This window comes from Meles meles, chromosome 16 (genome assembly GCF_922984935.1).
Source record: "Meles meles chromosome 16, mMelMel3.1 paternal haplotype, whole genome shotgun sequence".
Taxonomy (NCBI): Eukaryota; Metazoa; Chordata; class Mammalia; order Carnivora; family Mustelidae; genus Meles; species Meles meles.
Window position 1 is genome coordinate 23,713,956 of NC_060081.1, and position 27,625 is coordinate 23,741,580.

General features: G+C 39.2%; 1 protein-coding gene across 3 annotated transcripts in view; it reads left to right on the forward strand.

Annotated features, from left to right (window-relative positions):
- The first annotated feature begins 13,474 nt into the window (after nt 1–13,474).
- The window catches only part of SRBD1 (S1 RNA binding domain 1), a 203,397-nt gene continuing 189,246 nt past the window's right edge, over nt 13,475–27,625 (forward strand). Inside the window, exons 1-3 of one of the 3 annotated variants that reach the window (XM_045981714.1) lie at nt 13,475–13,525; nt 18,633–18,712; nt 23,192–23,372. In XM_045981714.1, the coding sequence (XP_045837670.1) occupies nt 13,475–13,525; nt 18,633–18,712; nt 23,192–23,372 (312 nt within the window). Of the gene's footprint in view, nt 13,526–13,557; nt 13,654–18,632; nt 18,713–23,191; nt 23,373–27,625 lie in introns of those variants that run through there. The other 2 variants (XM_045981717.1, XM_045981715.1) reach the window with 2 other exon arrangements.

The following is a 27,625-nucleotide window of genomic DNA, read 5'->3' on the forward strand; positions in this document are numbered from 1 at the left end:
ATATGGCCTTTATTATATTGGGGCACATTCCTTCTATACCCTATTGAGAGTTTTTTATCAAAAAAGGAGGCCATACTTCATCAAATGTTTATTCTGCATCTATTGAGATGATCATGTGATTTTTATCTTTCATCCTATCACTGTGGTGTATCACATTTATTGATTTACATATTTTGAACCATTCTTGCATCCCAGGGATAAATCCCATTTGATCATTTATGATCCTTTTAATTACCTCCTGAACTTGGTTTGCTAATACTTTGTTGTGAATTCTTGCAGTTATATTCATCAGGGATATTGGCCTGTTGTTTTCTTTTCCTGTAGTGTTCTTAGCTGGCTTTGGTACCAGGGTAATTCTGGCCATGTAAAATGAGTTTGGAAACATTCTCTCCTCTTCTGTTGTTTGGAAGACTTTGCAAGGGATTGGTATTAATTCTTTACATGTTTGGTAGAATTCACTAGGGGAAGCACCTGGTTCTGGGCTTTTCTTTGTTGAGAGGTTTTTTGAGTACTCATTCAGTTTCCTTACTCATTGGTCTAATCTGATTTTCTATTTCTTTGTGATTCAGTCTTGGTAGGTTGTTTGTTTCCGTAAATTTATTCTTTTCTTCTAGGTTGTCCAATTTGTTAACTTACAATTATTTAGAGTAGTCTCTCTGATCCCATTTCTATAGTATCAGTTATGTCTTTTCTTTCATTTCTAATTTTATTTAAACCTTCTCTTTTAGTTTAGCTAAAGGTTTGTCAATTTTATCATTTTAAAAAACCCAGCTCTTACTTTTGTTTTCCTTAAAACAGCTATTTTGAATTCTTCATTTATCAGATAAATTACAGATCTTCATGTTGTTGAGGTCAGTTACTAGATTATTGTGACCCTTTGGTGGTATCACGTTTCCTTGATTTTTCATGTTTCTTGAAGTTTTCCATTGCTGTCTTTGTATTTGAAGTAGCAATCATCTCCTCCAGTCTTTACTAACCAAGGCATCCAAACTCATTTTTAAATTTTGCTTCAAAGTTATCCTGGAACCTCTCTGCTGGAAAGCTGGACTTCCACAAGGCTATCTCATCCGTGAGTGATTGTCTGAGACATGTTTTCCAGGGCTCCCAGACTATTGTCAAGAAGAGTTGGAGTTGGTTCACAGTCCACAGCTGGGATTGAAGTTTGTATGTCCATTACCTGACACACATGTGGGTGATCCCAGACTCCTTAGCGTTTGGTGTTAGATTGCACAGTTCCCAAAAAGGCACTTTTGTCCAAGGATGGATGCCGAATTGTTGTTGTTGAGGGATGGGACATGACAAGGGATGTTTTATTTAGCCATAATGCTGATGTCATCCAACTGGAAGATATCTGCACTCAGAAGCCAGGTCCTCATCAGACTTTCCTACTCCAGACAAAAGCAAAATACCTCAAGTGCAGTCTACATGTGACAGGGCGTCACACCCCAGTGACCTCCTGATTGTCCTTCTTGGGACATTTAGGTTTGTTCAATGTGTCTTAATTATGTGTCTTAGTCATCTATTGCCATGAAGCAAAGTATCCTAAAACTCAGTTGCTTAAAGCTACAAGTATATGTAATTTTACATCACTTCTGAGTGTACAATTCACTGATTTTTCACACATTCACAAAATTGTGCAACTATCACTACCACCATTATTATGTAATCCCAGAATATTTTCATCATTCCAAAAAGGAAGAGACAGAAATCCAGGAATGGCTTAGCTGGATGGTTCTGGCTCTGGGTCTCCCAGTAAGTCCCCAAATGAATCAATTATTTGAAGGCTTGCCTGGACCAGGAGGATCTGTTTCTAAGAAGGCTCATTCACATAACTTGCAAGTTCTGTTTTCTGGCAGGAGGCCTCAGTTCTTAAAATCTAGAGCTCCTCACCATGTGGACCTCTCCATAGGGCTGCTTGGGTGTTGTCAAAACATAGCAGCTTGTTTCACTCAGATATAGTGATCCAAGAAAGAGCACAAGAGGGAAGCTATAATATGTTTTATGTCCTAATATCAGAATTAACATCAGAATTAATATCAGAGCCAATTCAAAATCTGTTTTCTTTTTACCATATAAAACTATGAAGTCTGGTCTCTGACACTGAATTTCTGTAAGTGCCTTTCAAATTAATTTTTTAAAAGAATTTATGAGAGAGAGAGAGACAGAGAGATAAAATGTGTAGGAAAGGGGGACAGGGGGAGAGGGAGCAGCAGATTCCCTGTTCAATGAAAAGCCCAATACAGGGCTTGGTCCCAGGACCCTGAGATCAGGACCTAAACCTAAGTCAGGATGACTGCCCCTTAAATCAATTTTTTAAAATAAGATACAATCCACATGATGTAAGATTCATCATTTTAAAGTATGCAATTCAGTAATATTTAGTTTATTCACAAGATTGTGTAGCTGTCACCACCACCTAATTTCAGAACATTTTCATCACTGCCAAAAGAAATTCTATACCCATTAGCAGTAATTTCCCCTTGCCCCCGTTCCAATACCCTGCCAACCAACAACTTACTCTCTCTCTGTATTAATTTGCCTATAGTAGACATTTCATGTAAGTGGAACGATACAATATGTGGCCTTGTGTGTCTGTCTTCTTTCATCTAGGATTATGTTTTCAAGGTTCAGCCATATTGTAGTATATATCAGTACTCCATTCCTTTTAAAAGCTGAATAATATTCCATCGTTTGAATACGCTGTATCTTATCCTTCCATCAACTGGTGGTCAATTGGGTCATTTTCACTTCCTGGTGATTACAAAACAGTGCTATGAACATTCATGTGTAAGTTTTTATATGAACACATCTTTCATTTCTCATGGGTATATATCTAGGGTGGAATTGCTAGGTCCTACGACAACTCTGTATTTAATTTTTGAGGATCTTCCAACTGTAAGAGTAGTTCAAGGACAACTTTATTAAGTTTCCTTTTACCGATTTCAGGGATTGGTTTTTTTTTTCCAAGTAGTATGGGATGACTTTGTAGCGTTTCTCCTAATTCTATGATTTTACTTGATTTATCAATCAATACATGGCATAGAAATGCCATTCTGATTGGAACCAGGTAGAAATCTCATCCACATTTCTTCATCACTTCCACAGATTTCATGACAGACATCAGACATTTTGCTTACATCAACACTCTAGATCTTCCAAATTCTCCACATTATAGTTAAAATATATAGTTATATATAATATAGTTACAACCAGGTTATAGTTAAAATATAATTCACTGGAAGAAACTTAGCAGTTAATAAATGTAATCTCCTTATTTTAAAGAAAAATAAGATGAAATGACATGCCCAAGGCCACTAGGTAGTGTCAGAGACAGGATTTGAATTCAATTTCAATTCCAATTTTCACCCAATTATGATTGTTATTCCCTTTTCTTTTCTTTTCTTTTTTTTTTTTTAAGAAGTGAATCTTTTTAAAGTGTAGTTGACACACAATGCATGCTTGTTGCTCTTCATAGGTCACTTGGAGCAGAGGTGAAGAGAACAGTCACATGATTGTTGACAAGATGCAGTCATTTAGTTTGCTGGCAAAGCAAGCGTCACTTTAGTTCTTTCCTCCACACCATAGCCACAACCTGGCTGTGGCATAAGATTTTCAGTGAACCTATCCTGGGATTTTTTAATTACCTCTATTTTTTTAAATTTTAAAAAATAGTATGGCATTTTTATTTTTAAATGCTAATAAACCATCTTTTTAATAACGTATTTTAGAACTTTCAATGAATGAAAAAGTTTACCAGTCTGTATTTCGTATAATCTACATTTTCCACTTGTGCAAAAACCTTTAGTCACCTCTTCTTTCCATAGTATTTCATAGTGATTCCCAAGAATGATTTTGTCACATCTGTGTGTTTTAGTGTTGTAGTTTGTATTGGTGTACACTCAGAGACTTGAACTCCTATAAAGTGACTAGATATCATCTTAGCCTTTTTCTTCTTTTACTGCAAACTTGAGTCTTTCTTCATGTTTTCTGTTCTACACTTTCCAATTTGAAGATCTTTATCCTTGGGGATGAAAGGAACAAAATTAGGGTTATTGGTGTTTGTTTGTTTGTTTCCAGTCCTCTGCTGCTTATTCATGATCTTTTCTAGAGTGTCTTATTCCTTCCTTTTTTACTTTCTGACTTAGAACATACTGGTTAAACACCACTTTCTATAGTGTTCCCACATAAAAGAGGAGAAGAAATGCCTTAGATACAAAATAAACTCCAAGAGGTATTGTTAACTGAAGCAAGCATGGTACAGAATAAAAAACATAGGCTACTATCTTTTGTGTTAAATTAAAAAAAAAAAAGACCATATTTTTTGTTTATAAAATGCACAGATTTTCACATTTTTGATGTCTCTGAAATTAGAATTCATTGTATAACTGACAACAAGACATGGTTTAATTGTCAGGGCTTTAAAAAATTCTTTTGTAGTATTATAATAATACACTATATTTGTAGTATATATAATAAAAAACATATATAGTACATATAAACAGAATAATTGCATCCTGTATGTAATCGATGGCACCCTAGATTTGATAAAATATATTATTTCATTAGATTGCATATATAAAGAATTTCTTCTGGGAGGGTGTGCAAGAAACTGGTAACATAGGTTGCTCATAGGGATGGGTACTAAGTGGCTGTGGAACAGAGGTGATAATTTCTATCATATTCTTTTTTGTATACTTTGGATTTTGAATCATATAACTATGCTAACAAATAAAATGTTCAAATAAATTCACATTTAAAAAATGCAACTGGACACGTGTCCTCTTGATACCACTACTTTGTTCAGATTTGTACATGGCTTTGTGTTTGTTCCTAGTAATGGCCAATGAACACTGTGAAGAAAGGGCTATGCCACTGCACACACCATTCTTCACCCTGAGTCCAGTATGGTGCCTGGCCAGCCATTAACTCCATCATCCCTTTCTCCCAGGATTTTTATCACCTGTAAATCATCAACCAGGTATTTGTTGGTTAAAATTAAGTTCAACATAGCTGTTCCCCTCATCGTTTCCTTGATATTTCTCCTGATAAATCTATCCTATGAAGCAAGATGTAAATATATCAGATGCTCTGTTTTTGTTAGACTTTGATCTCCAGCAGAACCATCTAGCAGCATCTAGACGAATGAGGAGAGAAATATCTTGAGAAAGAGAAGAAAACAGTTTAATTGGCACCAGTGCACTTGGCAACAACTGGGTTACCATGATAGCTCATACGCAGTGTCTGTTAAACAACTGCAATGAATGACTCTAAGACGTTGGCAGTTATGCATGCTATTAAAACAACATTGCTGATTCATTCCTGTTGTTGATGATATTTAGAAATGCAAAGATCCACTTCTCAGACCACTGTGAATGTTTTATACACACAAAACATAGTATTAAATCTCAAGTAGGCAAACTCAATCCTGGCAATCCTGGGTGGCAAAGATTAACAGATAATCAGAGCAGCGATGAGATATCAAACCTATTTTGAAAAGAACTCAAGAAGTTTAACATAGAAGCACAGTTTTAGGGTCAGAGCTTTCAAGCTTGACGGAGACAGGATCAAAGCCAGTGCTGGTTGGATGTGGATACGAGCAGGATCCAGGATGATTACTACCAATTCCTACTGGCATTTGTGGTTTCTTGTTATACGGAGGCTAGTGCACGGTGAAGCAAGCTTAAAGGTCCAGCAGTGAAATGAACAATTTTCAGTGGTTTGTATTTTAGGGTACAGATATAACACTTCCTAGAATTAGGATAGACCTAATTTTATATAAATTTATTTTTTAACGAGATTATTTACTGTTCAACCAACATAAAACATTTCCATGTGATGAAAACTTTTAAGATCTTACTTAGTAACTTCCAAATACATGATATAGTATTGGTAACTAAACTCATTATGCTATGCATTACATCCCAAGAACTTACTTATCTTATAATTGGAAGTTTTACTATATTATGAAATAGTCTATAGACATTATTTTTTTCTTTCCCCAGACATTATTTTCAGTATATCTTTGAACATGTACTCTTACTTATCCAGACTCTGTCTCTCTGGACTTTAGTTCATCCAGTATATTTACCAGATTATTTAAAATATTTACAGCACTAAAATAATATCTTGGGGGTAATTTGTTATGCATCAGTGGATAACTAATACATATGAGTTTAGTTGAAGTAAATATATAACTATTTTATATAACTACGTATTTTTTAGCTTTTGAGATTTATAATACATATATTTAATTGTGTTCTATAATTTTGGATTATCAAAACTTTCTAAGCTTCAGTTTCATCTTAAAATCCCCAAGTTAAGATGAACTGAAGCTTAGAAAGTTTTGATACCATCTGTTAGCTAGCTTCTTGAAGAACACTTGGCTATGGCAGAGTTTTCTTTGTGGTCAGAGAAGAAATCATTTTTCTGTGTGCTATTATGTTGGCAACTGCCTGTGATAACTTTAAAACTCTTTTTTTTTAAATTTTTTATTTTATTTATTTGACAGAGAGAGAGATCACAAGTAGGCAGAGAGGTAGGCAGAGAGAGGAGGAAGCAGGCTCCCTATGGAGCAGAGAGCCTGATGCGGGGCTCGATCCCAGGACCCTGAGATCATGACCTGAGCCGAAGGCAGCGGCTTAATCCACTGAGCCACCCAGGCGCCCCAAAAACTCTTAAAACCAAGTGTCATAGTTGATAAAGGACTAGTATGCACAGTATATAAAGAACTCTTATGATACACATACCAAAAAATCCAATTAAAAATTGTCAAAATATTTTAACAGACACTTCAAAAAAGATATATGGGTGGCAAATACACACATTAGTTATAAACATTAGTCATTAAAATGTAAATTAAAACTCTAATGAGATACTCCTACACACCTATTAAAGGGTAGATGGAAAGAAAGAAACTTGACAGTATCAAGTTCCAGCAAGGATGTGGAGCAACTGTAACTCTTAAGTATTACTGGTAGGAATGCAAAATGGTACAGCTACTTTGGAAGACAATTTATTAGTCTCATAAAAATAAATACTCACTTACTGTATGACCCAACAATCCTGTTCCTAGGTTATTTATCTACCTAAGACAAATGAAAATACACGCTTACACAAAAAATCTGTACATGAATGTTCAGAGAGGCATTATTAATGATAGCCAAGAAGTGGAAAAAACTGTAGTTCCATCAACTATTGAATGGATAAACAAACTGCAGTATATTCACAATGGACTGCTAACAGGCAATAAAAAGAAAAAAAATCTACTGATGCATGCAATTACATGCAATTACATGCATGCAAATTACATTTGAGATTACTCAAATACATTATCTTAAGTGAAAGAAACCAGACTCAAATGGCTACTTACTGTATGATTCCATTTATATGACAATCTGGGAAAGGGAAAATTATTGAGACAGAAAACAGATGAGTGGTTGCATCAGGGGGGAGACTGACTACAAAGGGGCATTTTTTTTTTCTTTAGGTGATGGAAATGTTTTATACCTTGACTGAGGTGGTGGTTACATGACTATGTGTTTGTCAGAATAAAATAGTTGAGTTTTACTCTATGTAAATTACATTCAAAAACAGTATTAAAAAAAAAAAGGCAAACTTGGACATAAACTGATTTGACACATAATGCTTTTCTGAATTTGAATTCCAGTTAGTGTGTGAAGCTTCCAGTATTAGAACTCTGTAGGCGTTCTGGATGAGTGTTTCTAGCAAGTACTTTGCAGGATAGTTCCAGCTTATTAAGCTGTAACATAGACCATAGGTGTTAGAAACAAAACCTAGTTCTGATGTTTAATCTCTAGACATGGCTCTCTATGTGAGGAACAAAATAAATTTGGCCCCACTATGCTGCCTTTCATCCCTTCCCTGCAACCCAACCAGCCATGTCATCATTAGGATCCCAATGAACCCTGTGCAGCTTCTATGCTTAGATCTCAGGTTGTTTAATAGATATTTTGGGCCTTTGAGGGGCTCCCTGGATACTACCTGAGAATGAGAAACTCATCATGAGAATATTGTGCAATGTATTTGCTCATGAATCAACTAATTGAGACTTTTAGCCAGTGAATTTGCCAGGCAGGTGAAGAATGGAACCGTGGACCATGCAATAAAGTATTTCATCTATTATTCAGGTATTTTTTGTCTTAATCTTGCCTGTTTTTAAATAAAGATTTTATTTACTTATTTGTGTGTGAGAGAAAGAGAGCGATACATGCACAAACAGGGGAAACAGCACACACAGAGAGAAGGAGGCTCCTTGTTGAGCGAGGAGGCTGAGGCAGGACTTGATTTCAGGACCGCGGGATCATGACCTGAGCTGAAGACAGATGGTAAACCAACTGAGTCACCCAGGTGTCCCTTAACCTTGTTTGTTTTTTAAAAAGATTTTATTTATTTATTTATTTGATTGAGAGAGGATGAGAGACAGCGAGAGAAAGCATGAGAGGGGGAAGGCAAAGGGAGAAGCAGACTCCCTGCTGAGCAGGGAGCCTGATGTGGGGACTCTATCACTGGGCTCTGGGACCATGACCTGAGCCAAAGGCAGTTGCTTACCCAACTGAGCCATCCAGACACCCTTAACCTTGCTTTTAATTGCATTCATTACAAAATATCTTTTGAGGATTTGTTTTTAAAAAATTAAGTAGGATAAAACACTGGAAATTTCAGTTTTTAGCTAAAGCAGAACTTATATTCTAATTCAACATGTCGGTCCCATAGTTTTACTTCATGTAAGATAAGTTAAATGTATCTAATCCCTTTGCATGAAGCCTATGTATCTATTTCCTAGAAAACTCTATGATTAATTTTCTCAGGCTTAACTGATGGCTCCTCAAGATCCATTCAATTTTTTATCAAAACTCAGGATTTTAATCCCTTGAATCTTTTTTCTTTTACACAAGGACTGACATACTTACTCTGGGCTAGAACAATGTCCACTAGGCTAACACTTTGGAATTATGTTGCTGTTCTCAGTCAGGCTGAAAAAGTAATAGAAAAGGCCAAGTTTGGGAACTCAACCAATCTCTTATGTTTTGCAGGAAATCTCTTAAGTTCCTGGCTGAATTATTGAGAGAAGTTCTTTGAAGCCAATGAGTTTCAGTGTTAGGAATGAGAGCCTCTAAGAGTGAGAAAGTGGATGGGCAAGGCTAATATGGAAATTCACGAAATAGGGCTTAGTTTCAGTCTGCTCATTCTCTAATCTGAAATAGACTCCTCTACATTTGCTATGTGATTGACTCTCAGGGACAAAAAGCTGGAGCTTCCAAAAGTACACTTGAGTCTTTAAATGGTAATCCACTGTGGCAGGAGCTTTAGATTACCTTCATAGTATGAGGAAGGATTTTTTTTTTCCTACTCCAGGCACATTCTTTGGGCCACAAGTTAGTCTACAGTTTTATTAAGTACCTATTATTTGTCAAGATTATTAGACACTGTGTGGGTGGAAGGAGAAGTTGGAGAAGGGGAGACTAAAATGACTAAGACTTAGTCCTAAGACTCAGATCCAAATACCTTACAATTTAGCGGGTGCAAAATATAGTGCGTCTATATTTAGAATTTTAGTTCCCATGGAACTTTGATTAGTTTGAAGTCAAGGGGGGTGAAAGGCCTTATTATGTCTATTTAGAGATTTAACAGTTCCTGAGAATCTCATAGATTCAGTCTTGCACCAGCCAACACAGTGGGAAGTAAAGATATTTGCTTTGAGTTGGTGGTATATGGATGTCTTTAAGAGCACTGGGTGTAGGGGCACCTGGGTGGCTCAGTTGGTTAAGCATCTTCCTTCAGCTCAGGTCATGATCCCAAAGTCCTCGGATGGAGCCAAGCATCAGGCTCCCTGCTCAGCAGGGAGCCTGCTTCTCCCTCTCTCACTCCCCCTATTGTGTTCTCTCTCTCGCTGTCTCTCTATCTGAGTCAAGGAAATAAAATCTTAAAAAAAAAAAAAAAAAAGAATGACAGACTCTTGGTTTCGGCTCAGATCATGATCATGTGGTCCTGGGATTGAGCCCCACATCCGGTTCCAAGTTCAGCAGGGAGTCAGCTTGAGAATTCTTTCTTCCCCTTTCCTTCTGCCCCTCCCCTGTCTTTTTTTCTCCCTCTCAAATAAATCAATTAAAAAAAAAAAAAAAGAGTACCAGGTTTAAATCCAGATCTGCAGTTTAATACCTGATGTGACTTTGGATGGTTCTCTCATTTATAAAAAGAGGATAACAGCAACATCTCACTGAGCTAATATGAGTTAAATACACATACATGTAAAAACATTAACATTGACACAAATTAGATGATCCATGAAGAGAAGTTATTATCATTATTATTATTACAGTGTCCATGGAGAGACAGAACTAAAGGGAAAGGACTTGAAAACACAAATAATAACATGCAAGTGATAACATACCAATGAATACCAGATGAACAGCTGTACGTTTTGCAGCAATAAAATAACCTGCAAGCAAATCCAAAACATGTTTCATCACTCTCAAACCCTATTGCACAAGTCTCAGGTGAGAGTCCAGATTATTCCAGACTAAAGCCATGAATTTTTTGAAATTCAGCACTTAAGATCCAAAAGTAAACAAAAGATTGGGCACAGTCCTAGAGAGAAAAGGTAGTTTTTGTGGTGGGGCCTGGTTTATACTTAGCGATTATAAATTTCCTTTGACAGCTTTTAGTGGGAGTGACTGTCTTGCAAAATTCCAACAAAGAAATGTTTTCTGGACAGTCTTATTTGTCTCCGGAGTAGGTTACCACTTGCATTAATTTTAGAGGACTCCGCCCAGCTTTTATTTTTCCCAGATGTCTGATGACTAAAACCTTATAGGTTCTTTACTTTTGCTTAGTAATCTTTTTTCTTCCCCAGTTGAAAGGCAAATATCCCTGGTGGAAGAGTCAAGAGCCAACACTATAGTGCTTAACTCCTATGCCTGCCTTCACTTTATACTGTGGCTACTTTGATATACAACCTAACCCTGATTCTAGACTGTTTTGTATGGCTCTCTGCCTCTTGTGATTATATGTAGTCTTCAATCTTGTTTGTAAATTCCAGAGCAGAAAGTATGTCAAAAGATTTTGTAATATACTGATTTACCTTAACTTTATCATCCCCTACCTTAAACCTGTATGGCACAATTCAATATCAAAAGTAGGTGAATGGTAAAGAGTAAATTCGTATTATTGATTATTATGACCGGGTTTCCCTTTCCATAATCCTGAATTGTAATGTGTTCTCTAGTATTTTCAGAACTAGAAATTATGGAGCAGACTGTGATTACAGCAGACAGTTCCAAATCTTCTGGAACCATTTCAAAAGGCAACATAAGACTACAAATTAGGAAGGGAAAGAAAAAAAAAAAAACAAAACAGAATCTCTGAACAATCTCAGAAACTGATCCTTACTCACCAAGAAGCTTAGATAAAGCTGAACAGACTTGTTCAAAAAGTCTTGCTCACTTCCTGTTTCAAACATCCAGTAAAATTTAGGCTCAGTTTGGGTGAATCTGTAGCAAAGCCCATTCATAAGACATTTTAATATCTTGCTTGGTCTCTCAGTACTCAAAAACACATGGAAATGAGTCATTAGTATGGAAAGCTGCTCTACAGAATACTCTAAAACAATCAGTTTGTTGGGGCGCCTGGGTGGCTCACTTGTTACGTGTCTGCCTTCGACTTGGGTCAAGACCCCAGGGTCCTGGGATCAGGCTTACCACTCAACAGGAAGCCTGCTTTTCCCTCTTTCCCTCTCCCACTCCCCCTGCTTGTGTCCCCTCTCTTGCTGTCTCTGTCAGCTAAATAAATACAAATCTTAAAAAAAAAAATCAGTTTGCTTTTTCTTAAAATATTAAAAAAATTTTTAAGTAAACTTTACTGCTAATATGGGGCTCACAGTTACAACCCCAACATCAAGAGTCACATGCTCTACTGACTAAGCCAACCAGGCTTCCCAAATCCACAGGATTTTCATCTACTAAATTTGAATCTAGACTACCAACAGATTTATTTCCCTAATTTTTCAGTCTAATTTTTTTGTCTGTTTTTTTGAGTTTAGGGTTTGGCAAAAAACCCTAACTCCGAGTTTAGGGTTTAGGGTTTGGCAAAAAACACATCACCAAAAAACCAGTCATTTTTCATTTCTACTGAATACTGATTTTTGAGAAAATACATTCAAGGAAAAGGGAAAGAAGAATTGCTAGGGAGTCCTTTGTAGCTTTTAACTTGAGTCAGTGAAAAAAAAAGTGGCGCTTGTGGGGGGGCCTGGGTGGCTCAGTGGATTAAAGCCTCTGCCTTCTGCTCAGGTCATGATCCCAGGGTTCTGGGATCCATCCCTGCATGGGGCTCTCTGCTTAGCAGGGAGCCTGCTTCCTCCTCTCTCTCTGCCTGCCTCTCTGCCTACTTGTGATCTCTGTCTGTCAAATAAATAAATAAAATCTTTTTTTAAAAAAAAGTGGCGCTTAGGGAGTGCACGTGGGGAGTCCTCAAAATAAAAAGCAGGAGCTACTTCTGTGTTTTGTGGGAAAGGAAACTGAAATGCTGGATTAGGAGCAAGGCTCACCTAGGACACTGGGTTATTAGGACTCAAATAACAGCACTTTCCAAAAATCTGAAAATGAAATGGGGTAGGGTTTTCTCATTCTTGCCCAAGGTGAGGTATGTGGGACCTGCTTTTACCTTGAGTAAATTAGTTCTGTGAGTATTTACTGCTAATATGTAAGGGGGTACCTTATCAGGTATGGGGTAAGATAGAAGGGAGGGGGTGAAAACAAGTTCAAAGACAAAAGGGATTTGCCCAAGTGTACTACTAAGTTTCGAAGAGAACCAGGTTTCCAAATCAATGTACTTGGCAGTACAAGCTGTCTGAGAGGCCGTAGCAAGACAACGAAAACTCTAGGGTTCAACTCTTCCATTAAGAAAACATATACTTCAGGAACTGTATGACGGCTTCTCAGAAGACGCAAGATTCGGGTATTTTCATAGACTGGAGCAAAAACCCTTACCTCGTGGCTTAGGAAATCATGAAACACTCTAAAAATACGCTTAAAACACCCCGAGGTAAGTTCATTGACGATAACTAAAACTGACTTTAGAAATAATAAAATCTGATTTTTTTTCTCATTTTCCTACTGCAAATTACAAATAATGTAATGAGAAGAAACATTAGTGACTGAATTTTAAAAAGACGCGGGACGCGAAAAGAGTAAAGTGGGTTTAAAGAAAGAACAAGAAGGCGGGTCCGAGTTCGTAGCACCGGCAGCCCCACTTCTACCCGGATCCAGGGAGAGAGAATTCGCCCCCGGCCACCGGAGCCAGGCCCCACCTCAGCGCTCCCACGGGATCCTCGCTCTAGCCCCGCCTCCGTCCGGCTCGGCTCCATCCCGCTCCGGTAACCCCGCGCCTCTGCGGCTAGTGAGGGAGAAAGCGAGGCGGGACTTCCGGCGTTTGAAAAACTTCCGGCGGGAACCGGAAGATGCGGTCATCCACACAGAATCCCGGGCCTTCTGACTCGCCGGGCGGGAAGGTGAGCTGAGCGTCCGCTTTGGCGGAGTTCCTGAGGGCTCGCGTGAGCCCCGAGATCGGGCTCCGGACTTTCTGGGGCCATTTAAAAAGTTTGGAGCGCTCATTTGGGAAATAACATCCCTTTTTAAAGTGAGAAGTTTCATTACATTTAACGGTCTGCGGTCTCTATTTTCCAACCTACACCCGGAACACCCCTCCTAGCTGCCGCGTGTCACCTGGCGCATGTTCTCAGTCAAATTTCAGCTCTTAGCGCGTAGGGCAGACGTGGGAAACCCAGGCAAACCTAGATTGTTGCTGTGTCTCAAGTCATCAGAGATGGGGGAGGAAGCACCCTTTTCACTAGCACATCGTGGCCTTGTCCGCATCAGCGGCATCCTCAGCAGTGCGTCTGGCGTATAGGAGGCGCTGAATAACTTGAGGAAAGGAATGAATGAATGGGAACTGTCTAGGCAACTTTCCTCGAGCCTCCCACGCGCCAGAATGTTGTTAATATAATGTTTGTGGAATGGGAAGCAAGCCTAGTCTTGCTGTTTGGGGCTTTGGGTTCTAGATACATAACTAGAACATAGGTTTTCCCTTTGAGTAAACCATTGCACCTCACTGAATCTCAGGCTTCTAATTCATTTAAAAAAAAAAAAGACTATCTGATTTCTGAGGCTCTTTCCAGGTGTATTTATTTTTATTATGGATGGATGTTTGCTGACATTCCACCACTCCTTTTCGTACTCAGGGAAGCTTATTAGGTGCCTCTTAAAAAGTTGCTCCCTCTGCTCTTAAGATTTCTAATTGTGGTTTTCCCAGTTTTAATGTAATATTTATGTGTCTGCAGGTTTCTTCAACCCCCCTTCGCTTGATTTTTGCTTGCCCTAGTTTAGTGCCTCCTCCCTTAGTAATATCACAGCAACTGATTTTGAATATACTCACGCGTCCGCAGAGAAAAGACAACTTTGGTGAAAATGAAAAATCTCAAGTCACTAAGAATAGGAATGTTCGGTAGGATCACCCTTTCAAAAGAAAAGAAGAGTGCCTGTGTGCTATTGCCTAAACTCTTAGGCAGTATAATAGTTTTTTGGGGAAAATGTATACTCTCCTATACTCCGTGTTGTATATATCCTTACGTTCCTTTAGTAAATAGTTATAGAGCAGCTGTTAAGTGCTAAGCTCTGTGTTATGCAGAAGTGATTAAGGCAAATGTGGTTTCTTTCTTCGTGGTATTTACTACCATGAAGTAAACATGGGGGATGCAGACAATAAACAAGGATAATTATGGATTGTGCTTTATATAGTACTGTATGAAGGAAGTAAATAGGGTCCTATAATAATATTATATCTGGGAGGCCCATTTTAGGTCTGCAATACTGAGCTCTAAGAGATGAGAAAGAGCCAGCCTATTGATGAGTAGGGCGAATAGTGTTGGCAGGCAGAGTGAACCTGAGATGGCAAAGAATCATGCTTATTACAGTGACTGAAACAAAGTCGTGACTGCGGCTAAAAATCTGCAGCACATGGTAAATGTGGTTAGAAAGGTAGGCAGGGGTTAGTCCTGTAGGATATTTTAAAGGCCATGTAAAAAATATGATTTGATTCTAAGTGAAGAATGGAGTGTGAAGTCATTGAGTAGTTTTTAAGCATTTTCTAAATGATCTTTCGCTTATATGTGGAGAATGGGTAGTGAGGCTGTTAGATATTGGAAACTAAAGACACACTGGAGATCATAGAAATTGAACCTGTATTTTGATGGAAGAATTTATGTTATTTACTAGTAGACTAGTTGTAGGAGGTGAAAGAGAAAAAGATTTCAAGGCGTTGGCTTGCAAAGGAAACTTTAGAAGATGATAGATGTATTCGGTATCTCGGTTATGGAGATGTGTATACGTATGCCAGAACTTACCAAGTTTGTACATTTTAAGCATGTACCATTTATTGTATATCAGTTATAGTTCAGTGAAGTTGTTAAAAATTTTCTAAGGTTCTGGCTTAGCCATCCATTTAGGTGGGTGATGGTGCCGTTTACAGAGATGGGAAAGATAAAAAGGAATGGTTTTTTTTTTGTTTTTTTTTTTAAAGATTTTATTTATTTATTTGACAGAGAGAGATCACAAGTAGATAAAGAGGCAGGTAGAGAGAGGGAGAGAGGAGGAAGCAGGTTCCCTGCTGAGCAGAGAGCCTGATGCGGGACTCGATCCCAGGACCCTGAGATCATGACCTGAGCCAAAGGCAGCGGCTTAACCCACTGAGCCACCCAGGCGCCCGAAAAGGAATGGGTTTTAAAACAAGAAATGGTTATCAAGATTTCATTGTGGATATGTTAAATTTAGGTAATTTTGAGGCATCTGCATAGTTTCATAGGCAGTATGGACAGTTTATTATGTAAATCTGTATCTTAGGCAAGATTTGGGGTGGAGGTATTAGGATTGTTATTAAGTAGGTGATACAGATGTTTAAAACCGTGGAAATGGGTGGAATTTTGTTAATCTAACAAATCCTGTGATATAAAGAAAGGGAACAGGGGAGGAGTAGAGATGGAGAAACTGCTCCCAAGAACATTGGTTTTTAAACTAGAATATACCTGGCATAGGCAGTTTTTAAGAAATAATTTCTAGTCCTTAGTTTCTGTGTACACTCTTTCTAAAACCGATTTGTCTGAAATTGACTTATGTGCTCATGTGCATTCTCTTTTCCCACCTCCTTTTTTTTTTTTTTTTTTTTTTTGCGAAAACACACACATGCAAGTGTATGAGGGGAGGGTAGAGACAGCTGGGAGAGGAAGAGAGAGAATCTTAAGCGCAGAACCCTCTACAAGGCTGGATCTCACAACCCTGAGATCATGATCTGAGCCAAAATCAGAGTCTGAAGCTGAATTGACTGGGCCACCCAGGCACTCCCCCCACCACCTGCCTTTTCAAACTCATATTTATCTGCTTGTCAAAAGGCAAGTTTACATCTTACTCGTCTTTCAGTGGTAACATTGCTTCCAGGGTGCTTAATTAAGGGGCATTTGGAAGTGTTTGTTTCAGGGAAGTCTTTAATGGTTAATCAGAAATTTTTGAGACTGCCAAAGGTTTGTCTACTCCTATTTTAAACCCATTTCTCTTAAGGTATGGAGTGAGAATTGGTGCATGGTGGTCTGTAAGGGAATGTTTTGAATTCAGGTATATTGTAGAATGGGGTGATAGGAGTAGAAGATTTGATTGGGTTGTTTGTTAGGAAACTTAGTATGTTCAGATTTTTATTTTGGGGCTGGTCAGATTGTCCAGAGAAGAGCCTTTGCATTCTCCCTGGAGGGTAAGGATTTGACTAGGAGCTTAGTGGGAGAAGAGGACGGGGGAGTGGGGGTGCAGGGAAGCATCCTCTATTTTTAGCCTTCAGTCTGTATGGTTCCCATGCCCACAACTGTACTTGCTGTCCTCTAGTCTAGAAACTCTGTTTTATCCTCTCCAGTGAATAAACCTCCAGATGTTTTCCTGGGGCAGTTGCTTAATAGCATGAAGTAGAGTAGGGCTTGTAAAGATATTTCTTTGCCTCAGGTAGCTTACATCAGCCCTTAATCCCTTCATCCATAGTTCCAAGGTATTAGGTACTGCTTTTTGTGATTTTTTTTTTTTTTCTGAAAAGCTCCCACTGCTGACTTGGAATTTTAATTTTCATGTAGTGAAATCTGTCTTTTTGGCTTCTGAAATTTTGAATTATGCCTAGGAAAACTTATTCCCCCACCTCTACTCCAAATTATGAAAATGATCATCTTTATTTTTGGTAGTACTTTTATAGTTTTATTTTGTACATTTTAAGACATTAGTTGGTGTGGAGTAGATTTTTGTTCAGGGTGTAGCTGTAGGACTTAAAATACTCGTTTTCCTCCAGAGGAATAGCTTGTTGTCTTAATACCAGTTGTCAAATAATTTATTTCTGCCCTGATTAGAAATGCTACCCTATCATACACTAACTTTCTCTGTTTGCATTTTTGTTTTATTGTGGTAAGGTACATGTGACACAGAAATCAAAAATTACCCATTCCTTTATGATCAATATCTAGAAGCACTTATTTGACTTCTTTGAGGAAGGATAACCTACATAAACATAAAATGCCACAAAGGGGGGGTGAAGGAAAAGATGGAAGATTATCCTGTCTGCTTCCTGGAAACACTTTTCCTTTTGTTCTTCTGCTTTGCTCTGTGTGCTCTCTTGGCTAATAGTTCTACACTTCTTGGAGTTGAGCTATAGAACCGAGGGCACGTGTTCTATTTTTTTGAGAACTCTTTGGTATTTCTGTGAGAAATTTCTTTCTCCTCTGAGTGGAAGTTAGAACCAGAGGCATTATAACATATGACTGGTTTAGAAACTTTTTTAAAGGGTTCCAAGCATGCCAGAGTCTCATGTAGTTTTTATGGTTTGACATACACTCTTAGGTAATAAAATTTATTAGCTAAAGTGAATTTGCTTACTTCTTGTATTACAGGATGTCTCTGGTTATTTGTCTCAATTTCTTAAAGAGCTAGGCCTTTGAATTTGGTAAATATTTTCTCGTGACAGTTGTGATTAATTTATTTTTTTATTTTCAAATATCTTACTTAAATAATGTAAATTTTATTATAAGGGAATGGATTATCTTGTTTCAGGACTAATCTGGCTGCTTATGCAGTCCGTTAACATTGTTTATTTGACTGTCAGCTTTGTAGAAAGGCCTTTCTTTTTATATTGTGACAAGATATAGAAGTGGGGAAATACTTCTTACAGTTTACTAAAGGATCTTATAATTTGCTGACTGATGAGCCACTTAATAGCACTGGTGGTATATGCAAGCATATAACTAAAGAAACTAAGAATTGTCACCCTGTTGGAGCTTATATTTTTCCGAAGATGGTATATACTCATCAGGCTCTTGAACTATCCGAAAGCTGTTAGCTGCTCTTATAGGTGGCAGTGTGTGGGAGGGGAAGCCAGTGTTCAGGGTTTTGAAGGCTTCTCATTTCTTTTTCCCCGTGGCATTTTTTTAACAGCAGAGCTATTGGAGCTTTCGTTTTGAATGGCACATCACTTGGTAGACAATATAAGTGATCAGTCATTCAAGTGATTCACATCATTCTGATTTTATGTTCTGTGTCTTCCAGATGTCATCGTTGCCAAGAAGAGCAAAAGTAAAGGTCCAGACTGCAGTATCCAAAGATGAATTCTCTTCCTTGTCTGAATTGTAAGCATTTGGTTTCAAATGGGGTTAGGAGAATGATGTATATTTTAAGGAGGAATGTGTTTTGTCACTACTGTAAGTTATTTGGGTTAAAGAAAGCTGTGTCTGTTTCATTCATTCATGAGACAAATGTTTATTGAATTCTTGTTGTGTCTCAGGCTCTGTTTCAGTGTTGGTGTTAAAGTATTAACTAGAAGAGGGAAAGTAACCAACTAAATATGTAACATGATATATACACTAGCATGTAAGGTCCATGAAAGCAGGGAGTTTTCTATCGCTTCAGAGAAGGGTTTCCCAAACTCAGCACTACTGATCAGATAATTCTTTGCTGTGGAGACTGTCCTTTGCGTTGCAGGATGTTTAGCAGCATCCCTGGTCTCCACCAACTAGGTGCCAGTCACATCTCTCTAGTTATGACAACCAAAAATGTTTCTAGACATGGCCAGATAGTCCTCATGGGGGCAGAATTGTCGACAGTTGAGAACCTCTGCCTTAGAGCACCGTAGTGTTTGTGCCCTGAAGATATTTGTTAAATAAGTGACTCTAAAGGAACATAAAACAGGGCAAGAGAAAGCATGGTCAGTGGTTCTGGGCAGGGGACATCTTGGATATAGTATTCAGGAAAGTTCTTTTGGAGGATGTGGCAAGAGATCTAAATGAAATTTGGAGGTACAACTTGTAAAGATCTGGGGGTGGGGTTCCAAGCAGAGGGAGCAGCAAGTGCAAAGCCCCTATGGCAGGAACAAGCTCAGTGTGTTCAGGGAACAGTAAGACCAGTGGCCAGACTAGAGTCACCAAGGCATAGAGTGATTGGAAATGAGATTGGAATGGGCAGGACCTAATAGGCCATGACAGAGTGTTAGGGTCTTATTTGAAGTGCTGTAACTGAACCAACATGAGTTTGCTACTTGGGGAGTCACAGGTGCGCCAGGTGGATGTGTCACATAAACTTTATTTGCAGCAAATAAAGAGATCACAGGGAATAGCTTTCAAAGCTTCCAAAGAGAGTGAATGGGTACCTTTTGTTAAGGGTTAATAGGGAAGCCTTGTCATCTGTGTAGAGGCAGGCACCAAGTCACATGTGTACCTTAAGGAACCATGCCTGTGTGTACATCATATGTCATGTAAATAAGGCTGAGCCTCCTCTTTGGGCGGAGATTTCAGTATTATGATGAGGTAAATGTAATTGCCAGTCATTCCAGGGGTTGCTCCAAGCTTCATCTGTGCAGGTGTGAGTCAGAGGTTTAGCTCAAAGGGTCTGAGTGGTCTGGGCCAGTGAGAGGTCTGGTCAGGGCTATTGCCATCACCTGAAGAGTGGTTTCGGGTTTAATTTGCCTGAATTAAGAGGTAAGCTGGAAAGAAGAGCTTAAGGAAAAATGTGAACAAAGCATGTGGGCAATAAGGATCAGGTGTTGGGATCTAGCTGGTGACAGTAGGTTGGAAAGCCATCGGAAGTCTTGGGGCAGGGATGTGTCATGCTCTGGTTTACATTTGTAAAAGATCATTATGGTTTCTTGATGGAAAACAGACCGTAGGGGAGCAAGAATGGAAGCAGGGGGTCAGTTAAGGAGATTGCTGTAGAAGCCTAGAATCCTAGAAGTGAAACTGGGGGAAAGTAGTCTAATTTGGGATATATATTGAAGAGAAAGAAGATGAGATATGCTGGGATTAGATTTGGGGTTTGAAGGAAAGACAGCAATTTGGGGAAGACTGGAAGAGGATCAGGTATGAGGGTAGTAAAATCAGGGCTTCTGTTTTGGACTTGGTAAGTCTGAGATGATTGTGAGGCATCCAATGAAGGTAGATACACAAGTCTTGAACCCAGGTCAAGTAGGAAATAGAAAATTGAGATTCCTCTCTATTCCGCTATCAAGTAAGACAAGGTCATCTAGTAGGAGAACTTAGAAGAGTGCTGAGGAATGAGTCTTAGAGGATCCTGTTGTGCCCGAGTTTTTGCGACTGAGAGACCACCAAGGAGCCAAGCACCGATGCAATCACACGAGGGTTTTTTGACAAGCTTAAGCTTGGGCCCAAGTATCCCGACACAGCGGAGTAGGGACTTGGATCCCCAACCAGATTACGCAGTCAGAGTTTTTAAAGGCAGAGGAGGGGTGGACTCTGTTGTGGGTGATGACAAAGGGGGTTATGGATGATGTAAGTCTCTAAGGAATTTTGGAAGCAGGTCTCCAGGACCTTGAGGGGCTAGCTGTTGTCTGGGGAAAAGGTTATTCATTACCAATAAAAAAAAATCTTCTCGTGAGACCCTTTAGATGTGTATCAGTGGGTCATATGCTTGGGAAGGATCGCTGACACGATCTTGGAGGTTTAGAGATAAGGTTTCACATTTCTCCTATCAAGTGTCCTTGTTAGTGAGATTTAGGAGAAATTTAACTTTATTTAGGGCTTGAGGAACTGAGTTATTTGCCTCTGGAATTGTGCTATTATTAAGATGGCTTCTTTGTTGTAAGTCTCTAGGACATTTGTCTCCCATCCAAGTACTAACCAGGCCCGACCCTGCTTAGCTTCTGAGATCAGACGAGATTGGGCGCGTTCAGGGTGGTATGGCCGTAAACAGTCTCTAGGACATTTGTAAACCAAGGGAGACTCCTGCCTTGCAGGATTGTGATCTTTGCAAGTTAACTGTTTGCTTTTCCCCCAGGGCAGCCAGGGGTGACCGTTGAATGTCACACATACTACCGAGGGGAGAGGAGCGGGTGGAGAGGGGGTGCAAGATGCCAGCTTTTGCTTTGCCAAGATGGCTGTACTTATGCTAAAGCTAAAACTGAGGTGGGATGGCCTTAATTTTCTCGGCCTCCACAATCCCATCATTGGAAAGTTGGGGAGAGGAAGAGCAGTAAGCAAAGGGACAAGGAGAAGCTAGAGAAGCTGCCAGGGAAGTAGGAGGAAAACCAGGGGAGTAAGGACCTGGAAGGTGTGAAGGATGTGTCATAAGTGAGGGCCAGATGCCAGTAATAGGTCAGGTATGATTGGTGGGAGATGACCAGCTGTTTTAAAACTGCCTCACATATAATAAAATAATACCTGTTCTTATGTTTTTCTGTCTGATACCTGAAAGCCCTTTTGTGTCTGTCATGTGACTTTCACAGTGGTCCCCTACATTGCGAAAGTCACATGACAGACACAAAAGGGCTTTCAGGTATCAGAAACGGGTCCGTGCTCATGTTGGATGGAACTGAGGTGGAATAAAGTCTTCATTTGGAGATAGTATGAGCAGAATCCTGGTTTTCTGTTTCCTTAGTTTTCTAATTCTCCTTCCTTTCAATGCCACTGCTATCTGTTATGGCAATTTATTTTTTTTTTATTTTATTTTATTTTTTTTAAAGATTTTATTTATCTGACAGAAATCACAAGAGAGGCAGGCAGAGAGAGAGGAAGGGAAGCAGGCTCTCCGCTGAGCAGAGAGCCCGATGCGGGACTCGATCCCAGGACCCTGAGATCATGACCCGAGCCGAAGGCAGCGGCCCAACCCACTGAGCCACCCAGGCGCCCCTGTTATGGCAATTTAAATGATTTGGTTTGGTTTTGCCTACTCTTAAGCGTTTGCACTCCTCCTGGGGGGAGGGAGGAGAACTATCAGTGGCCTGACCTAGGAGAGCATAATTTAGAATACGTCATTTAATCAGGTTTTTGCCTCCAGGCAGAACTTGAACCCTTCAGAAAGCCAGATATCCCTATTTACTAGCCTTAGTGAAGGAAGTGGTTGTCCTTCCTACCAACACTGACCTTTTACATTGGGGTAGACATAGATTTAAGTGGGTTGGCAGGAGCAGGATGTTCCTTCACCAGAGTGCACGTGGCTGTTCTTCCTCTGCTGTTGCTGTGAGTTTGATTCATGGGTTGTTAGAAAATACTGCAGCTGCACCTGATCCCATCCAACCAGCAAACAAATCCATTCTGTGAAAGGGGAAAGCAAAAAATTGAAGCATTTGGAAGGGTCTTAGTGCTGGCTTTTTAGGTAATTTAGGGTGTTTCCTAGCACCGTTTCCCATTTCTTACATTGGTTTGAGTAACTTTAAGTCAATTTGATTACCACTTAGGAAATAGTTTAAGTACTTTTCACTGTTATAATGGCAAACATTACAATGACTATGGTGGGACACTATCCAGTAAATTGCTTAAGGTAATAAATGGTTTCCTCTGTTTTGAATATATGTGTGTGTGTGTGTGTGCGCGCGCGCGGGCACACACACACACACACACAGGCTGGGTGAGTGAGAGGGGAATAGAGACTTGTGATTCATAGCATATCAGGGGCTATTTTTACTTTGGTCCTCAATCAACTCTTGTTTTAGTACTTGGCTGTATCTGTTCATAGCCTATGCTCACATCACTGCATTTTGTATTAAACACCTCCTACCTCCTACCTTTTTTTTTTTTTTTTTTTTTCAAGAAGCATGTCTCTTTTGCCTTTGACGTTTGGCTTCATTTTTTCTAGAGATTTTTCTGTCAATTTACTTCTAGATCGTCTGCTTCTGAAGAAGATGACAAGGAAGATAGTGCGTGGGAGCCCCAAAAGAAAGTCATCAGAAGTCGTAAGCAGCCTGTTCCCAAAGAATCCAAACCAAAGAGGGTGTCACGAGTAAAGAAGACCACCCTACAGATCAGTGATGGCTCAGAAGGCGTGGCTGTTAAGGAGGAGCTGGTAGGGCTTTAGTTGGGTGAAGGGAACACTATAGTGCCTTCCTAATTGGTAATGCTACTTTCTCCTTACAGAGAGCGGGACAGAGTAGGTAGCTGACAAAAGTACAGGGCAGTCTCTACCATGGGTTCTAATAGTATTTATCGTTAGACTCACTGTGGTCAAAGGGAAAGAATATTTGTCAGCTGACATATTGATGTATTTTGCTCTAAGCAAATGCTGTATCTGTACAAATCTGGATTAAAACACAACAACAACAATAAATTATAGGTTTTGTTGCATTACAAAAAGCGTTGTGCATTTCCAAAATCATTCTCTGTGGTATTCCTTTAAGAAACTGCTTCCATGGTACATTTGAAATAATACTCTTTTAATATGCTATAGAAGCCTGACTTTTCAGGGACACATTTATTGTGTATAGTAGAAGACGTTATATTGTACCTTGCTCTGCTCTTAGATAGGGATTTTATTTAAATCAGTCTTTCTCCCGTTATCCAATACTTCTGTTTCTTCATCTTTATATACAGGCTTTTCACTGAACACACTTGAATGGGTGAGCAGGCTTTACCTAGAGCTAAGAAAGTTATTGACATCTATCATCTTATTGGCAAAATTTAGAGGTTTTTCATTAAGCGTGGTATGGTTGCACCTAAAAGTAGCTTGATTACCTAACCAATGAAATATCTCTTAGTTCCATGGTTTTTGGCTTTAGGACCATAAAACCTTTGAGAATCTGATAAAAGTTATGAACCCTCACTTCAGCAGAATGTGCACATGCCTAGCTTCTAAATATTAAAATATAGCTCAAGAAGGTACAGTTTAAGAACCCTTGTCATGGTGATTTCTTGATCCTTCCAGTGATGCCCAATTATATGTGTATAAAAAAGAATTAGAATAGAAACTCTTTCACTTAAGAAACATTCTGGGGGGTTTTTAGAATTTCTTTCAGAATTGCCAAAATTCGCACATTTTATACCTTAGCAAAAGCACATTGAGCATGTTAGAAGACTTTATTCCATTAGGTTTGGCGCTCTGCTCTGCTGTAGCCACCACCAAACAAAATAATTGAAGACCTTATTTTGGGTAGAATGAGAATCAGTAGCCTCCTTATTTTCAGCAAACATCACAGACAAAATTAATTGTTAGTCTCTTCCTCTCCATGTTGCTGGCATTTACCAACCTACTCACCACTCTAGTCATTGAAGACTTTTGCTCAGCTCCATTTCATGTCTCCTTTCTGCCACCTTCTGCTGTTGTTCTTGGTGATTTCTCCTCCACTGGGATGAACTGGGATGAACTCCACCCCTCTTGTGAGCTCAGCCTGAATCTTGCCATCATCAGAAACTGTGCTACTGACATTCCTTTGTAAGCATCCTGTGTTCGGAGCACCATCTCGCCATTTCCTGTTCTCCTAGTTCACTGTTCAGGTGCCCTCATGGCCACACTTTTATAGCCTTGTCACATCTTATCCTCGGTAGCTCTCAACCTGGGGAGCTTGAAAAAATGCCCCTGTCCTAGACGGTTTAAATCTGGAAAGAATTCTGAGGGTGGGGATGGGCCCAGGCCTCAGCGGTATTGTTTGCCTGAAGCTCCTCAGGTGACTTCTGTGGAGAGCAGGGGCTGAGGGCTACGACCCAGTCCTTGGACTGTAGCGCTTCCCCAGATCTGCTTCATGGATCACTATCGGTCAGCCCTTTTCTTTTCATACCTTACCACGTCTTGACCACATAACCTCTCATTTAAACCACATTTTGTTCGTCTCACCAGTTTTGCCATTTCGTTCAGTCACACATGGCTGATCAGACCTGACACTGGGTGAGCCATTGCCTCTGCCCTGCCAGCACAGAGCAGCTGACTCTTGCTGAAAACAACCTTGACCTCATTTGTTTTCCTTTAGATTCATAATCTCAGACCTCAAAATTACACTAAAAACACCTGGTAGACCCATTTTTTTCCCTCTGGTGAATTTGTTTTTCCAGTTTTTTCGTGTTTCTTAAACTTCCTAAATTCCTTTCTCTCCCTCTCAGCTGATGACATTGCCTTTTACGTATTTAAAAATACATGAAGCTCCTCATTATCTCACAACCGGGCTAGCTATATTTGCGTTCCTCTTCTATCCTGTTGTGGTGGAGGAAATGTCATCCCCCCATCCAGGATTAGTCCCACCACTGGGCCTGTCATTGTCGTCCCCTCTTGCTCAAGGTCTGTGTGTCTTTAGTCATCCCCTTTCTTTTCTCTTATAACTTTTCTTCCAGTGACTCAAATGCTACAGAGTATAAAAATGCTCTTTTAAATCTAATTTTTAAGAAGCCTCCCTTCAACTCCTTATCCCTCCCCACTTATCTGTTGAGCTCACATAGTACGACACAAGCCAGGCCAAGGCCTGCTAACTGATTTGACTGGAAAAGACACTTTAGACAGTTGACTGCTTTCAGAGATGGCAAAAAGAAGAATAGTCAAATTCTTCTTGGAGTCTTGGGTTTAGTCATAGGCTACATAATAACCATGTGGAGTGTTAAGGCTGATTTAAAAAAAAAAACAGTGAGGGCAGAAGAAAATGAACTTTGATTATTCAGTCTGCCAAAGATTCAGGTTGAACATAAGGAAGAAAAATGTTCTCATGAAGGCTTACTAAACTTGAGACAGGCTACAGAATCTTAGAAGCTTCATAAAATAAAGAGATATTTCCCTATGTTTTCAATAGTTTAGATCTACCTTTTTCAAACTTTTGGTCTTTGAACCCCTTTATACTCTTAAAACTTTCTGAGGACCCCAAGGAAATTTTGGTTATGTGGGTTATTGATATTAACATTTACCATATAAAAATTGAAAATGAGAAATTAAAATATTGATTAATTTTTTAAAAAACCTATTACATGTTAATGTAGCTAAATTTTATTTTAATGAAAAATAAGTATAAATTTTCCCAACCAACAACAAAAAATTAGTGAGAAGAATGACATTGTTTACATTTTTGCCGATGTCTTTAATGTCTTATTTGACTTACTAGAATATAACTGAAATGTATAAACAAAACCTGCTTCCACACAGATATGTCTTTGCCAAAGGGAGATGCATTTTAAAAGCTTATTTGATGTGGTACCAAAACTCAGTGAGTAGTAGTTTCTTAAAAGTTTGTTTCATTGTGAAATCTGAAACCATGTTAATGAACTTCTTGTACTCTACTACATTAAAATCCACTGGTTCTTCTTATTTGAATGGGTCTTTTACCCATGCATGATTTTGTGACATATTGATCATTTGGAAAATATCGGTTCACTGATTTAGGGAGATCTTGCAGATTTTTAATCACCTTTCATTACCTGGTATCAAAAAACCACATTTGTTAGTATAACCTCCAGTTTCATCACAGTGTTGGGAAGCTGTCAAGTTCAGACTGGATACAATTTCCAAAATTCTAATTTTCACTTTTAAAGCCTGAAATTTACTGTTGGTTGCAAATGTCAGGTGTTTCCTTCAGGAGACAGTCATAGGTCATTTCTGGAAAAGTGTCCCAAGTCTGAATAACCATAGTTGGTCAGTCATTATTTCAAGTAAAAATGCCACTTTCTGGAAAGAGAAGCTGGTTCAATTCACAACTGAAATGGGTGCATGCGAGCTTTTGTTCGAGATGACCACTGCACATCTGTGTGCCTTGGCGTGCAGCTGAAGTGTATTAAAAAGGTGTGTTTTCAAGGACTGAAACTATAAAAAGTAATACTTTTTATTTATTTATTTAATTTATTTTAATGTAGGCTCCACGCTCAGTGTAGGGCTTGAACGCACCACTCTGAGGTCAAAAGGCACATTCCCTACCAACTGAGCAAGCCAGGCGCCCCTAAAAATGAGTAATTTTTAACTGCATTGTTAAGTGAAACTCACATCGTTTTACTGTAAGAGTGTGGCATTGAAGGGAACAGTGACTGCTAGTACTGCTTGGTGCCATTGCTCTTGTACTCTCAGAGAAATGTCAACAAAAGAAGGCAGATCATGTCTTGGCCTTATTATGAATAGAGTGCGGCCTTGCAGAGCACCTGAAAGGCTCTGCAGACAACACTGAGAAACTCTAGGTCAGTCTTGCCTGAAGACTCCAGAGAGGGTACCTTTCAAGTGTCTTTATGATTTTTGACTTTTCTTATTTTCCTCTCAGTTGTTGTACTTTTTCTTCATTTCTTTGTCTACTTCCTTCTCCCTCTCCTAGGAGGTAGTCTAGATACGGTGGCAGTGGTACTGATGGTGGGATCTGCAGATGTTTT